The sequence below is a fragment of the Mobula birostris genome, chromosome 12 (genome assembly GCF_030028105.1).
Source record: "Mobula birostris isolate sMobBir1 chromosome 12, sMobBir1.hap1, whole genome shotgun sequence".
Lineage (NCBI taxonomy): Eukaryota > Metazoa > Chordata > Chondrichthyes > Myliobatiformes > Myliobatidae > Mobula > Mobula birostris.
This window is the reverse complement of record NC_092381.1, coordinates 95,542,166-95,559,078: the sequence shown is the minus strand read 5'-3', so window position 1 is coordinate 95,559,078 and position 16,913 is coordinate 95,542,166. Positions and strand designations below refer to the sequence as shown.

The 16,913-nt window shown below is 43.6% G+C and overlaps 1 protein-coding gene across 4 annotated transcripts in view; it reads left to right on the top strand.

Annotated features, from left to right (window-relative positions):
• The window catches only part of dars2 (aspartyl-tRNA synthetase 2, mitochondrial), a 94,029-nt gene that overhangs the window by 21,240 nt on the left and 55,876 nt on the right, over positions 1–16,913 (top strand). For all 4 annotated transcript variants that reach the window (XM_072274332.1, XM_072274333.1, XM_072274331.1 and 1 more), the window contains 2 exons: positions 525–591; positions 16,393–16,494. In XM_072274332.1, coding sequence (XP_072130433.1) covers positions 525–591; positions 16,393–16,494 — 169 coding nt within the window. The remainder of the gene's footprint in view (positions 1–524; positions 592–16,392; positions 16,495–16,913) is intronic.

The window sequence follows — 16,913 nt, the reverse complement described above, 5'->3', positions numbered from 1 at the left end:
GGCTCGCGCCTCAATCTCACAAGTTTGGCTGGGGTCGGAGATTGTCTTCCCTAGACTTGCGCAGCCGACCAAACCAGAGTGTTTCAAGTGTATAATCCTTTCATGCTACGGTGATCTCTGTTAATGTTGGGGAAGTTTGAAATCCCTTACTACTACAACATTGCTGCTCTTGCATCTTTGATTTGTGAAGGTATTGTGAAATGATAGCTGTTCTGGTTGTGTTGCATCATTTTTTTTCCTGGTTCCTAGGTTTTGCTTAAATTTAAATAGATACCATAAGTAGTGTTTCTCTGTGGTCTCACAAGTGCTCTGAGTTGATGGGTACAAACACTGCTGTGTTTTTAAGTACAGATACCAGCTAGTCAAGTTACCATATGGAATACAAAATTGAAATAGATCACCCCCAGTTTCTAGGTGTCTTGACTGAGAAAAGAATTGCAGGACCCTTGTGATAGAAGGAATTGTGCATTGTAATTGAATGCCTTATCACCTGCTGTCATTAACTGTTTCTTGTGTTTGTTCAGACAGGGCCTCTTTATAATCCTAAGAGATTTCGATGGATTAACTCAAGTTGTTATACCACAGGAGGAGGTACGTAGATTTGGAGTTCAGCAAATTTTATGATTGTAATCACCACACCATCAGAATTATCTTCATTATAAATTTAAAGCAAATGAATTAGATCTTAAGGACATATTCTCAGGTGTATTTGTACTTTTAGAAAGATGGTAAAATTTTGATAATTCAAGTTATTAAGAATACCTGGGCACCAAGGTAACACGGCATTGAGTTTGGAGTTCACTTCTGTAAGGAGTTTGTACATCCTCTCTATGACCTCGTGGGTTTCCTCCAGGTGCTCTGGTTTCAAGTTCACCGTGCAAAGATGTACTAATGATTAGGTTAGTTGGTCAATGTAAATTGTCCTGTGATTAGGCTAGTATTAAATAGGTGGGTTGCTGCGCAGCGTGGCTTGTTGGCCAGAAGGCTCAACATTATTATCGGAATAATAAAGTCTGCAGGTGCTGGAAATCCACAGCAACACACACAAAATGCTGAGACCCTTCTGCAGGACTGGGAAGGAAGGGGAAAGAAGCCCAAAAAAAGGTGGGAGAAAGGGAAGGAGTATGTCTAAAAGGAGATGGGTGAAGCCAGGTGAGAAGGATAGGAAAAGGCCTGGAGAGGAAAGAATCTGATGGGAGAGGAGAGTGGACCATAGGATAGAGAGGAGGAGAGGACCTGGGGTGGGGGTGGGCAGAGGTTGAATCGGCGCTGAGAAGACTTAAGAGGCCTGAATGGGGAATCAAAGAAGAAAAGAAGGGGAGGGAATTTTTTTTTACTGGAAGAAGAACTCCATATTCATGCCATCGATTTGGAGGCTACCCAGACCGAATATAAGGTGTCGCTCATCTACCCTATGTGTGGTCTCGTTGTGGCACAAGAGGAGCTCATGGACTGACGTGACGGAATGGGAATTGGAATTAAAATGCTTGGGTACTGGGAAGTTATGCTTTTGGTAGATGGAGCAGAGGTGCTCATGAATTGGTCTCCCAATTTATGTAGCTCTCACCACCTATGGTTGCACTAGGAGCACTGTACGTAATAGATGACCCAAGCAGGTTCAGTGTTGCCTCACCCGATATGACTGTTGGGGCCCTGAACAGAGGTGAGGGAGGAGGTGGATGGACAACTGTAGCACTTTGGCCAAATGCAGGATAAGTGCCAAGAGGGAGATTAGTGGGGAGGGACAAGTGGACAAGGGAATCATGGAGGAAGTGATCCCTGTGGAAAACAGAGAGAAGGGGGAGATAAAGGTACGTTTGGTGGTTGGATCCCTTTAGAGATGGCAGAAGTTGTGGAGAATAATGTGTTAGATGCAGAGGCACATATGGTGGTTGATAAGGACAATGGGAAGATGTCAGCGTGGATGTCTGGGAAATAGAGGAGATGCGGGTGAAGGCATCGTCAATGGTGGGGGAAGGGAAACCCCGTTCTTTGAAGGAGGAGGATACTTCTATGTCCTGGAAAAGAAAGATGCACCCTGGGTGCAGATGTGACACAGACAAAGAAACTGAGAAAAGGAAATAGCATTTTTACAGGAGACTGGGTGGGAGGAGGCATAGTTAAGATAGAGGAGCAGAATTAAGCCATAGGACTATTGAAGTTGCTCTGCCATTTCATCATGGCTATTCCATTTTCCCTCTCTGTCCCAATCTCCTGTCTTCTCGCCGTATCCCTTCATGTCATGATTAATCAAGAATCTACCAACCTCTGCCTTAAATATACATAAAGACTTGTCCTCCACAGCTGCCTGTGACAATGAATTCCACAGCTTCACTGCTCTCTGACTAAAGAAATTCCTCCTTTTCATTCTAAAACAACTCCCCTCTATTCAAAGTTCGAAGTACATTTATCATCAATGTATAGGTTATACAACCTTGAGATTTGTTTCCTCATAAGTAGCCTTAAAGCAAGAAACCTGAAATAACACAATTTATAAAATAAAAATGGAAGTCCAACACCCGATACGCAAGAGAAAAAAAACGCAAATCATACAAACAATTGAAGCGAACTGCAACAATCTGAACCAAGAATTGAGTCCTCAGAGCCGAACCCAAAGCCTTGTTTATCAGTTCATTATATTAGTGGGCATGGAACACAACAGCCAGGGCAGTCTTCATGGCCTCAGTGTCATAGAGAGAGAGGAGTGACCATTGTGGAGAACGAACAAAATCAGCTCTCACCCGGGATCCCAGTACTCAATCTTTTCAGTCTATCTGGGCCAGTGTTTAAATTGACCAAACATTGGAACAGCGAGAGGCTCCGGTGCCCTGAAGAAAGGAGAGAACATCATGGAGGCCGAGCGAAATCGGCTCTCGCCTCTGATCTGGGTTGGTGTTTAAATTGTCTAAACAGGATATGGACCCTGGCACTGCTGCTGCGAAAGGCTCCAGGCCTACACCACGCTGCCCATCAACTCGCTTCAGATCCAGATTTTGTTGCCCAGCCCGAAGCTGCTGTCAAGCTCTTCATTTCAGCTCACTGCCCAGAGCAATTTAACCTCGAACACAGGCCAGTTGTACAGGCACCAACTCTCCTCTGCCCAACCCCCAGCTTCTCCTTTCGGCACCCAGAGTAATCCAACCTCACTCCTGGGCCAGCTGTATGCGCACTGGAACTCTTTATCTGCGACAATTCTGCAACACACCTTCGCAGCTCATCCCCTGAACTCGCCTCGCCATCGCTCACTGTTTGCAGCCATAATTTAACACAATTTATCTCAGAGAAGGTACTTTTAGTGATGTTTTTAGTCAGATTTCTTAGCTGTTTCATTACCAAATAAGCTGTTGCACATATCACATAGGGCTATCTTAGCCAGAAGAGTCCTCTGGTCAGACTCTCCCACCACAGGAAACATTCTCTCTACAACCACTCTAATCAAGGCTTTTCATCATTTGATAGCTTTCAATTAGGTCACCCCTCATTCTTCTGAATTCCAGTGAGTACAGGGCCAGAGCCATCAAACATATGACAAGCCTTTCCATCCCAGAATCATTTTTGTGAACTTCATTTGAACTCTCTCCAATGTCAGCACATACTTTCTTAGATAAGTGGCCCAAAGCCACTCATAGTACTCCAAGTGAGGCCTCACCAGTGCTTTATAAGGCCTCAGTATTACATCCTTGCTTTCACATTCCAGTCCTCTTGAAATGAATACTAATAATGCACTTACCTTCCTCACCACCAACTCAATCTGCAAATTAACCTTTAGGGAATCCTTCACAAGGGCTCCCAAGTCCCTTTGCACTTCAGATTTCTGAATTTTCTCTCTATTTAGGAAATAGTCTACCCTTTTACTTCTACCAATGTTCATGTCCATACTCTTCCCAACACTGTATTCCATCTGCCACTTCTTTTCCCGTTCTTTTAATCTGTCTAAGACCTTCTGTCGCCTCTCTACTTCCTCAAAGGTACCTGTATCTCCACCTACCTTTGTATAGTCTGCATACTTTGCAGCAAAACCATCAATTCTGTCATCCAAGTCATGGACATATAATGTAAAAAGAATCAGTCCCAACACAGACCCCTGTGGAACACCACTAATCAATGGCAGCCAACCAGAAAAGGCTTCCTTCATTCCCACTCTTTGCCTCCTGCTAATCAGCCACTGCTTTATCCATGCTGGAATCTTTGCTGTAATACGATGGACTCATAGCTTGTTAAGCAGCCTCAAAGGTCTTATGAAAGTCCAAGCCACCAATTCTCCTTTGTCTATACTGCTTGTTATTTCTTCAAAGAATTCCAACAGAGTAGTCAGGCAAAGTTTTCCCTTAAGGAAACTATGCTGGCTACAGCCTATTTTATCATGTGCCTCCAAGTACCCCGAAACTGTATCCTTAACAATCAACTCCAATATCTTCACAAACACTGAGGTCAGTCTAACTGACCTAAAATTTCCTTTCTTTTGCCTCTCTCCCTTCTTGAAGAATGGAATGACATTTGCAATTTTTTTCGGTCTTCCAGAACCATTCCAGAATCTAACAATTCTTGGATGATCATTACCAATGCCATCACAATCTCTTCAGCCACCTCTTGAGAACCTTTGGGTGTACACCATTTGGTGCAGGTGACTTATCTACCTTCAGACTTACAGTTTCCCAAAAAGCCTTCTCCCTAGTAATAGCAACTTCACTCACTTCTGCCTGCTGACACTCTCAAACGTCCGGCATATTGCTAGCGTCTTCCACAGTGATGATTTATGCAATATACTTATTCAGTTTGTCGATCTGCCTCTCTACCAGAGGACTTTAGGTTCAGACCCAGGGAATAATTGTCAAACACAGTTTACTTAAAATTGCATACTGTTTATTAGCAAGATTGCGTCGCTCAGTATAACTACGGAGTCCCCGCACACAGAACCTGGGAAAATCTGCAACCCAAGTGAGCCCTGAGTACTGTCTGGGGTTGCTTGTTAAACATTCGTTATCGCATACATACTCTGATTGTTGCTAGGCATCTTGATAGGGTTACACAGAGCAGCAACAAGCACTTCTTTGTTCATTAGTTATTTTTGCAACGTTATTAGCCAAGCTGCAAATAAACCAGTTAGGTTTCAGCCTTTTTAATTCTGCATATAATTCCTCAAGTTCATCTGCTATTTCCTTATCCTCCATTACTACCTCTCCAGCATCATTTTCAGGCGGTCCAGTATTCACTCTGGCCTGAAGAAACTTTTGGTATCCTCTTTAATATTATTGCCTAGCTTACTTTCATATCTACCTTTTCCTTCTTAATCACTTTTTTAGTTGCCGCTGTCAGTTTTTAATAGCTTCCCAGTCCTCTAACTTCCCAATAATTTTTGCTGTATTATATACCTTTCTTTGGCGTTTATGTTGGTTTTGACTTCTCTTGTTAGCTATGGATGTGTCATCCTGCCTTTGGAATACTTCCATTTTGGGATGTGTATATCCTGCACCTTCTGAATTGCTTCCAGAAATTCCAGTCATTGCTGGTCTGCTGTCATCCCCGCCAGTATCCTTTTCCAATCAATTTTGGCCAACTCCTTTCTCATGTCTCTGTAGTTCCCTTTACTCTACTGTAATACTGATACATCTGACTTTAGCTTCTCCTCAAATTTCACTGTGAATTCTATCATATTGTGATCACTTACCCTAAGAGTTATTTTACAAGATAACCGTGGGAATTGGTAGGTGTATAAAAGACAACAGTCAGTAGTTTGTTTCCACAGCTGGAGACAAAGAGATCAAGAAAGTGGAGGGAGATGTCAGAAGTGACTTGAGGGCAGGGTGGAAGTTGGAGGCAAAGTTGTAATAGCTCAGCATAGATGTATAAAGCAGCACCAGTGCAGTGGCCAGTGTAGCAGAAGAAGAGTTGGGGAGCATTACCGGGAAAGGGTTCGTACATGGAAGTTCTGCATGGCCAGCGAAAAAGCTCGCATAGCCCAGTGTGTGCCATGGCTACCCCTCGAGTCTGGAGAAAGTGGGATGAGGAAAATAGCTGAGGGTGAGGACCAGTTCTGCCAGACAGAGGAGGGTGGTGGTGGAGGGAAACTGGCTGGTTCTTTTTTTGAGAAAGAAGCGGAGAGCTTTAAGGCCTTCCTGATGGGGGATGGAAGTGTGTAGGGAATGGACATCCATGGTGAAAATGAGGCAGTCTGGGCCAGGGAATTGTAAGTTATTGAGGAGATAGAGAGCATGAGAAGTGTCACAGATGTAGGTGAAAAGGGACTGAATTATGGAGGATAGAATGGGGTTGAGGTATGAGAATATGAGTTTAGTGGGGCAGGAGCAGGCAGAGACAATAGCCTACCTGGATAGTCATGTTTGTGGATCTTGGGTAGGGGGTAGGAGGTTGTAGTGAGCTGTGGAGGGTAAGGGAACTATGAGTTTGATGGCAATGGATGGGAGTTCTCCAGAGTTGGAGGTCAGCAATTTTTGGGTAGGAGATAAATAAAGTGTTTTAATATTACTTGCCCTACTTGGGTGACAGTCAGAGGGGAGAAAGCAAAGGTGAGTAGACAGGTAGTGCAGAGCACCCCGTAGCTATTTCCCTGAATAATAAGTATACCATCCTGGATACTCCTGGCAGGGACAACTGACCAGGGGTGAGCCACGGTGGCAGGGCCTCCGGCACTGAGTCTGACCCTGTGGTGCAGAAGGGTGGGTTGGAGAAGAGGAGAGCTGTCGTCATTGGAGACTCTATAGTCAGGGGAGCAGACAGGAGGTTTTGTGGACGTGAGAAGGACACCCGCATGGTTTGTTGCCTCCTGGGTGCCAGGGTCCGGGATGTCTGTGACCGGGTGCACGACATCCTGGTACAAGAGGAAAAGCAACCAGAAGTCATGATACATGTTGGTACCAACGACAAAGGCAGGAAGAAGGATGAGGTCCTGAAGTGTGAGCTTCAGGAACGAGGCAGAAGGCTAAAGAACAGGACCTCAAGGGTGGGGTTCTCAGGATTCCTGCCAGTGCTACATGACAGTGATGGTAAGAATTGGAGGAGATAGCAGTTGAATGTGTGGCTGAGGAGTTGGTGCAGGGGGCAGGGTTTTAGATTTTTGGATCATTGGGATCTCTTCTGGGGAAGGTGGGACCTGTACAGATTGGATGGGTTGCACTTGAACTTGAGGGGAAGCAATATCCTTGCAGGTTGGTTTGCTAGCATAGTTCGGGAGGGTTTAAACTAATTTGTAAGGGGGATGGGACCCGGAGTGATAGAGCAGTGGAAGAAGTGCATGGAGTAAAGCCAGATCTAACATATAAAGAGGCTTTGAGGAAAGAGAAGCAGAATAAAGGGTATAAAGGTAGTAAGGCAGAAGGGCTGAAGTGTGTGTACTTCAATGCAAGAAGCATCAGGAACAAAGGTGATGAACTGAGAGCTTGGATACATACATGGAATTATGATGTAGTGGCCATTACAGAGACTTGGCTGGCACCAGGCAGGAATGGATTCTCAATATTCCTAGATTTCAGTGCTTTAAAAGGGATAGAGAGGAGGGCGAAAGTGGAGGAGGGGTGGCATTACTGGTCAGGGATACTATTACAGCTACAGAAAGGGTGGGTAATATAGCAGGATCCTCTTTTGAGTCAGTATGGGTGGAAGTCAGGAACTGGAAGGGAGCAGTTACTCTATTGGGGGTATTCTATAGGCCCCCTGGTAGCAGCAGAGATACAGGGGAGCAGATTGGGAGGCAGATTTTGGGAAGGTACAAAAATAACAGGTTGTTATCATGGGTGACTTTAACCTCCCTAAAATTGATTGGCACCTGATCAGTTCCAATGGTTTAGAAGGGGCAGAGTTTGTTAAGTGTGTCCAGTACGGATTCCTGTCACAGTATGTTGACAGGTGGACTAGGGGTAATGCCGTACTAGGTCTAGTATTAGGTAACAAACCGGGTCAGGTCACAGATCTCTCAGTGGGTGAGCATCTGGGGACAGTGACCACCGCTCTCTGGCCTTTAGCATTATCATGGAAAAGGATAGAATCAGAGAGGACAGGAAAATTTTTAATTGGGGAAGGGCAAGTTATGAGGCTATAAGGCTAGAACTTGCGGGTGTGAATTGGGATGATGTTTTTGCAGGGAAATGTGCTATGGACATGTGGTCGATGTTTAGGGATCTCTTGCGGGATGTTAAGGATAAATTTGTCCCGGTGAGGAAGATAAAGAATGGTAGGGTGAAGTAACCATGGGTGACAAGTGAGGTGGAAAATCTAGTCAGTTGGAAGAAGGCAGCATAGGAAGCAAGGATCAGATGGGTCTATTGAGGAATATAGGGTAGCAAGAAAGGAACTTAAGAAGGGGCTGAGGAGAGCAAGAAGGGGGCATGAGAAGGCCTTGGTGAGTAGGGTAAAGGAAAACCCCAAAGCATTCTTCAATTATGTGAAGAACAAAAGGATGACAGGAGTGAAGGTAGGACCGATTAGCGATAAAGGTGGGAAGATGTGCCTGGAGGCTGTGGAAGTGAATATCCTCAATGAATACTTCTCTTCGGTATTCACCAATGAGAGGGAACTTGATGATGGTGAGGACAATATGAGTGAGGTTGATGTTCTGGAGCATGTTGATATTAAGGGAGACGAGATTTTGGAGTTGTTAAAATACATTAAGACGGGTAAGTCCCCAGGTCCTGACGGAGTATTCCCCAGGCTGCACCATGAGGCGAGGGAAGAGATTGCTGAGCCTCTGGCTAAGATCTTTATGTCCTCGTTATCCATGGGAATAGTACCGGAGGACTGGAAGGAGGCAAATGTTGTCCCCTTGTTCAAAAAAAGGTAGTAGGGATAGTTCGGGTAATTATAGACCAGTGAGCCTTATGTCTGTGGTGGGAAAGCTGTTGGAAAAGATCCTTAGAGATAGGATCTATGGGCATTTAGAGTATCATGGTCTGATCAGGGACAGTCAGCATGGCTTTGTGAAGGGCAGATCGTGTCTAACAACCCTGATAGAGTTCTTTGAGGAGGTGACCAGGCATATAGATGAGGGTAGTGCAGTGGATGTGATCTACATGGGATTTTAGTAAGGCATTTGACGAGGTTCCACATGGTAGGCTTGCTTTCTTTCTTTCTTTTTCTTTTTCAATCTTTTTATTAATTTCATAAAACATAAACATAAGATAGCAATAATACAAATAGTTGGAGATACATTGTTGTACTTAAAATGAGTAATTATAAGACCAAATAGTATAAGTTGACAAAACTCCCAATCGTGTAGGATAACAATGAATAATACAGGACACAAAAAAAAACTGGAGAAAAATCATGAAAAAGAAAAAAAAATAGAAAAAAAAAACAAACCTCACCCCAAAAAAAACTAAACTAAACAGAATTAGTCAACTAAACTAAAAGACTTGGGCAATTCTAACAACGTAAAAGTGGAAGAGAAGAAAAGCTTAGTGTCAACGACTCCATTCTTCTCAACCAACAGTACAGAGAAATAAAATAAGTTTGGAAATGGTCAAATTACATCATATGAAAATGATGAATGAATGGCCTCCAGGTTTTTTCAAATTTAATGGAAGGGTCATAAACCACACTTCTAATTTTTTCCAAATTCAAACACAACGTAGTTTATGAAAACCAGTGAAATACAGTAGGAGGGTTAATCTCTTTCCAATTCAGCAAAATGGATCTTCTAGCGATTTAAAGTAAGAAATGCAATCATCCGGCGTGCTGAAGAGGTTAAATAATTTGAGTCTATCATTGGTAATCCAAAAATAGCAGTAATTGGATGAGGTTGTAAGTCTGTATTCAAAACCGCGGAAATAATATCAAAAATATCTTTCCAATATTTTTCCAACAAAGGACATGACCAAAACATATGAGTTAAAGAGGCTATCTCGAAATGACATCTATCACATATAGGATTAATATAAGAATAATAACGAGATAGTTTATCTTTGGACATATGAGCCCTGTGCACTACTTTAAACTGTATCAACACATGCAGGAATCAGCACATATAGAGGATGAATTAACCAATTGAAGAATTTTTTCCCATTTTTCAATCAGTATAATAATCTTAAGTTCTCTTTCCCAATCAGCTTTAATTTTATTGGAAACATCAGGACATAAATTCATAATTATATTATAAATAATTGCTACAACACTTTACTGAGAGAGATTTAGATCTAAAATTTGTGGTAGGCTTATTCAGAAGGTCAGAAGGCATGAGATCCAGGGAAATTTGGCCAGGTGGATCCAGAATTGGCTTGCCTGCAGAAAGCAGAGGGTCGTGGTGGAGGGAGTACATTCGGATTGGAAGGTTGTAACTAGTGGTGTCCTACAAGAATTGGTTCTGGGACCTCTACTTTTTGTGATTTTTATTAACGACCTGGATGAAGGGTGGGTTGGCAAGTTTGCAGACGACACAAAGGTTGGTGGTGTTGTGGATAGTGTAGAGGATTGTCGAAGATCGCAGAGAGAATTTGATAGGATGCAGAAGTGGCAGACGGAGTTCAACCTGGAGACGTGTGAGGTGGTACACTTTGGAAGGACAAACTCCAAGGCAGAGTACAAAGTAAATGGCAGGATGCTTGGTAGTGTGGAGGAGCAGAGGGATCTCGGAGAAGGAAGTCTGAGAATCGGAGTGGGAGTGCAGATGAAGCCATTTTTGAATTTTTCATTTTTTTTTCATTGGCATTCAGAGAGGCAGGACTGCGCAGGCATGTGACGTCGGGCAGTAAAGCTCGGAAGATTTAAAAGGAACAGAGCCTTAAACAGCGGGCAGTGGAGTTTGCAGGCGGCAGAGTGAGCCGGGAGCAGAGTGAAGGCTTAAGGGCTTCGGCTCAACGGGCTTAGGCGGAAATGGGCGAGGCGAAGAGGGTTTGGTATTCATTTTTTGTTGTTACTTGAGGAGAGGGGGAAGTATGAGTGTGAGGGCAGCATGTTCTCGGTGCCGGATGTGGGAGGTTGTGGAGTCTTCCAGCCTCCTGGACGTCCACCTCAGCGCCAGGTGCATCGAGATGCAGCTCCTAAGAGACCACATTAGGAAACGGGAGCTGCAGCTCGATGACCTTCGTCTGGTCAGGGAGAGTGAGGGGTTGATAGAGAGGAGTTACAGGCAGGTGGTCACACCAGGGCCACGGGAGGCAGACAAGTGGGTCACAGTTAGGAGGAGGAAGGGGAAGAGTCAGGTAATAGAGAGTACCCCAGTGGCTGTGCCCCTTGACACTAGGTACTCCTGTTTGAGAACTGTTGGGGGGGGACAGCTTACCTGGGGGAAGCAACAATGGCCGTGCCTCTGGCACAGAGTCCGGCCCTGTAACTCAGATGGGTAGGGAAAGGAAGAGGAGGGCAGTAGTAATAGGGGACTCGATAGTAAGGGGGTCAGATAGGCGATTCTGTGGACGCAGTCCGGAGACTCAGATGGTAGTTTGCCTCCCTGGTGCCAGGGTCTGGGATATTTCTGATCACGTCCAAGATATCCTGAAGTGGGAGGGAGAGGAGCCAGAGGTCGTGGTACATATAGGTACCAATGACATAGTTAGGAAAAGGGGAGAGGTCCTGAAAGGAGAATCTCGGGAGTTAGGAAGGGGGTTGAGAAAAAGGACCGCAAAGGTAGTAATCTCAGGATTACTGCCTGTGTAACGCGACAGTGAGAGTAAGAATGCAATGAGGTGGAGGATAAATGCGTGGCTGAAGGATTGGAGCAGGGGCAGGGACTCAAGTTTTTGGATAATTGGGACCTCTTTTGGCGCAGTGTAACCTGTACAAAAAGGACAGGTTACACTTGAATCCTAGGGGGACCAATATCCTGGCGGGGAGATTTGTGCGGGCTAATGAGGTGACTTTAAACTAGAATGGTTGGGGGGGTGGGAATCAAACTAAAGAGACTAGGAGAGAGGAGGTTAGTTCACAAATAGAGAAAGCTAGTAGACAGTGTGTGAGGGAGGATAGGCAGGGGACAGAGATCAGGAGCACTCGGACCAAAGATGTAGGGGACAAGGAAGAAAAAATAACAAAGTTGTTTGCTCCATTAAGGATAAAAAGAGAGTAAGAGGTGGAGAGTTTCTTAAATGCATCTATTTTAATGCTAGGAGCATTGTAAGAAAGGTGGATGAGCTTAGAGCATGGATTGATACCTGGAAATTTGATGTTGTAGCTGTTAGTGAAACTAGGTTGCAGGAGGGGTGTGATTGGCAACTAAATATTCTAGGATTTTGTTGCTTCAGGTGTGATAGAATAGGAGGGGCAATAGGGGGAGGTGTTGCATTGCTTGTCAGAGAAAATATAACAGCGGTCCTCTGGCAGGATAGATTAGTGGACTCGTCCAGGGAGGCTATTTGGGTGGAATTGAGGAATAGGAAAGGTGTAGTGATGCTTATAGACTACCTAATGGGGACCGAGAACTGGAGGAGCAAATTTGTAAGGAGATAGCAGATATTTGTAGGAAGCACAAGGTTGTGATTGTGGGAGAAGCCCATTCTGTTAAAGGGCTGGATGGTTTGGAGTTTGTCAAATGTGTGGAAGATAGTTTTTTGCAGCAATACATAGAGGTACCAACTAGAGAAGGGGCAGTGTTGGATCTCCTGTTAGGGAATGAAATAGGGCAGGTGACGGAGGTATATGTTGGGGAGCACTTTGGGTCCAGTGATCACAATACCATTAGTTTCAATATAATTATGGAGAAGGATGGGACTGGACCCAGGGTTGAGATTTTTGATTGGAGAAAGGCTAACTTTGAGGAGATGCGAAAGGATTTAGAAGGAGTGGATTGGGACAATTTGTTTTATGGGAAGAATGTAATAGAGAAATGGAGGTTATTTAAAGGTGAAATTTTGAGGGTACAGGATCTTTATATTCCTGTTAGGTTGAAAGGAAAGGTTAAAAGTTTGAGAGAGCCATGGCTTTCAAGGGATATAGGAAACTTGGTTTGGAAAAAGAGAGGGATTTACAATAAATATAGGCAGCTTGGAGTTAATGAGGTGCTCGAGGAATATAAAGAATGTAAAAAGAATCTTAAGAAAGAAATTAGAAAAGCTAAAAGAAGATACAAGGCAGCTTTAGCAAGTAAGGTGAAAATAAATCCAAAGGGTTTCTACCATTATGTTAATAGCAAAAGGATAGTGAAGGATATAATTGGTCCCTTAGAGAATCAGAGTGGACGGCTATGTGCGGAGCCAAATGAGATGGGGGAGATTTTGAACAATTTCTTTTCTTTGGTATTCACTAAGGAGAAGGATATTGAATTGTGTAAGGTAAAGGAAACAAGAAGGGTAGTTATGAAAAGTATGACGATTAAAGAAGAGGAAGTACTGGCGCTTTTAAGGAATATAAAAGTGGATAAGTCGCCGGGTCCGGACAAGATATTCCCTCGGATCTTGAGGGAAGTTAGTGTGGAAATAGCAGGGGCACTTACAGAAATATTTCAAATGTTATTAGAAACGGGGCTGGTGCTGGAGGATTGGCGTATTGCTCATGTGGTTCTATTGTTTAAAAAGGGTTCTAAGAGTAAACCTAGCAATTATTGGCCTATGAGTTTGACGTCAGTGGTGGGTAAATTGATGGAAAGTATTCTTAGGGATGGTATATATAATTATCTGGATAGACAGGGTCTGATTAGGAACAGTCAACATGGATTTGTGCGTGGAAGGTCATGTTTGACAAATTTTATTGAATTTTTTGATGAGGTTACTAGGAAAGTTGACGAGGGTAAAGCGGTGGATGTTGTCTATATGGACTTCAGTAAGGCCTTTGACAAGGTTCCACACGGAAGTTTAGTTAGGAAGGTTCAATCATTAGGCATTAATATCGAAGTAGTAAAATGGATTCAGCAGTGGCTAGATAGGAGACGCCAGAGAGTAGTGGTGGATAACTGTGTGTCAGATTGGAGGACAGTGTGTAGCGGTGTGCCTCAGGGATCTGTACTGGGTTCAATGTTGTTTGTCATATATATTAATGATCTGGATGATGGGATGGTAAATTGGAGTAGTAAGTATGCAGATGATACTAAGTTAGCTTGCAGAGAGCTTGTGGTGGCCAGTGCTATCATGTTTGCTGTTGTGTGCTGGGGCAGCAGGCTGAGGGTAGCAGACACCAACAGAATCAACAAATTCATTCGTAAGGCTAGTGATGTTGTGGAGATGGAACTGGACTCTCTGACGGTGGTATCTGAAAAGAGGATGCTGTCCAAGTTTTATGCCATCTTGGACAATGTCTCCCATCCACTACATAATGTACTGGTTGGGCATAGGAGTACATTCAGCCAGAGACTCATTCCACCGAAATGCAGCACAGAGCGTCATAGGAAGTCATTCCTGCCTGTGGCCATCAAACTTTACAACTCCTCCCTTGGAGGGTCAGACACCCTGAGCCAATAGGCTGGTCCTGGACTTATTTCCTGGCATAATTTACATATTACTATTTAACTATTTATGGTGTTATTACTATTTATTATTTATGGTGCAACTGTAATGAAAACCAATTTCCCCTGGGAGCAATAAAGTATGACTATGACTATGAGATTTAGGCCAGTTGGAAGAGTGGGCTGAAAGATGGCGGATGGAGATTAATGCTGAAAAATGTGAGGTGCTACATTTTGGTGGGACTGATCAAAATAGGACATACATGGTAAATGGTAGGGCATTGAAGAATGCGGTAGAACAGAGGGATCTAGGAATAATGGTGCATAGTTTCCTGAAGGTGGAATCTCATGTGGACAGGGTGGTGAAGAAAGCTTTTGGCATGCTGGCCTTTATTAATCAGAGCATTGAGTATAGGAGTGGGGATGTAATGTTGAAATTGTATAAGACATTGTAAAGGCCAAATTTGGATGTAATGTTGAAATTGTATAAGACATTGTAAAGGCCAAATTTGGAGTATTTTGTACAGTTCTGGTCACCGAATTATAGGAAAGATGTCAACAAAATTGAAAGAGTACGGAGGAGGTTTGCTAAAATGCTGCCTGGGTTTCATCTAAATTACAGAGAAAGCTTGAAAAAGTTAGGTCTTTATTCTTTGTAGCATAGAAGGTTGAGAGGGGACTTGATAGAGGTGTTTAAAATTGAGAGGGATTGATAGAGTTGATGTGGATAGGCTTTTTCCATTGAGAGTGGGGGAGATTCCAACAAGAGGACATGAGTTGAGAGTTAAAGGGCAAAAGTTTAGGGGTAACATGAGGGGGGAACTTCTTTACTCAGAGAGTGGTGGCTGTGTGGAATGAGCTTCCAGCAGAAGTGGTTGAGGCTGGTTCAATGTTGTCGTTTCAAGTTAAATTGGATAGATATATGGACAGGAAGGGAATGGAGGGTTATGGACTGAGTGCAGGTCGGTGGGACTAGGTGAGAGTAGGAGTTCGGCACGAACTAGAAAGGCTGAGATGGCCTGTTTCCGTGCTGTAATTGCTATATGGTTATATGGATCTGGGGGTACATGCCCACAGATCCCTGAAAGTTGCCTTACAGGTAGATACGGTAGTTAAGAAAGCTTATGGGGTGTTAGCTTTCATAAGTCGAGGGATAGAGTTTAAGAGTCGCGAGGTAATGATGCAGCTCTATAAACCTCTGGTTAGGCCACACTTGGAGTACTGTTTCCAGCTCTGGTCACCTCACTATAGGAAGGATGTGGAAGCGTTGGAAAGGGTACAGAGGAGATTTACTAGGATGCTGCCTGGTTTAGAGAGTATGCATTATGATCAGAGATTAAGGGAGCTAGGGCTTTACTTTCTGGAGAGAAGGAGGATGAGAGGAGACATGATAGAGGTATACAAGATATTAAGAGGAATAGATAGAGTGCATAGCCAGTGCCTCTTCCCCAGGGCACCACTGCTCAATACAAGAGGACATGGCTTTAAGATAAGGGGTGGGAAGTTCAAGGGGGATATTAGACGAAGGTTTTTTACTCAGAGAGTGGTTGGTGCATGGAATGCACTGCCTGAGTCAGTGGTGGAGGCAGATACACTAGTGAAGTTTAAGAAACCACTAGACAGGTATATGGAGGAATTTAAGGTGGGGGGTTATATGGGAGGCAGGGTTTGAGGGTCGGCACAACATTGTGGGCCGAAGGGCCTGTACTGTGCTGTACTATTTTATGTTCTATGTACTTTGTGGAATTCCTCGATTAAAGGCTTCACACTATCGGATACATAAAATAAAAAATCTCTCCATGTTCGCAAGTGGCTGTAGCCTAAGAGTTTTCTTTGGTGCTACTTATTGTCCAGTACCCAGAGCCTTCCATTCAATGGCATACTGGATATTAGTTTTGTTAAGACCTCCTGTTGACTGTCAGCACAGTTCACGTATATAGTAAGTGATTGAGATTCCTACACCATAACCAGTCATCTTCTGTATCACTCATTTTTACCAAGATTGTTTTTCTTTATTGTCCCTGAATAGCTGCACTGTCACATTTGAACTTGATTAATTCCTCTCTTCACAGTCCACTGCACACTTGAAGAAGATGCTTTGCGAACTTCCTCTTGAATCTGTAATAGCTGTCACTGGAACAGTGATTCCCAGGCCACCAGGACAAGCTAATCTGGTCAGTATGATTTGTGAATCTCCTGTATCCCAAAAAGATATGTTGGATTTATTGTTTCTCTTAGTATTAATTCCTTTACAAACTGAATTAACAGTTTAGCTTTCTTATCACCAATGCATTTTGGAAACAACTCCTGTTGACTGATGAAGTTAAAATGGAACTTCTTGGCCGCAAAATGCATCAGGCTTGTTTAGATGTTCCTTTAAATTTTTTGAATAGAACTTTTTGTCCGCAATGAGCAAAGGTATGTTTGGAGAAAAAAGGGTGCAGAATTTCATGGAAAGAACCCCTCTCCAACTGTTAAGCACGGGGGTAGATCGATCATGCTTTGGGCTTGTGCTGCAGCCAGTGGCACGGGGAACATTTACTGGCAGAGGGAAGAATGAATTCAATTAAATACCAGCAAATTCTGGAAGCGA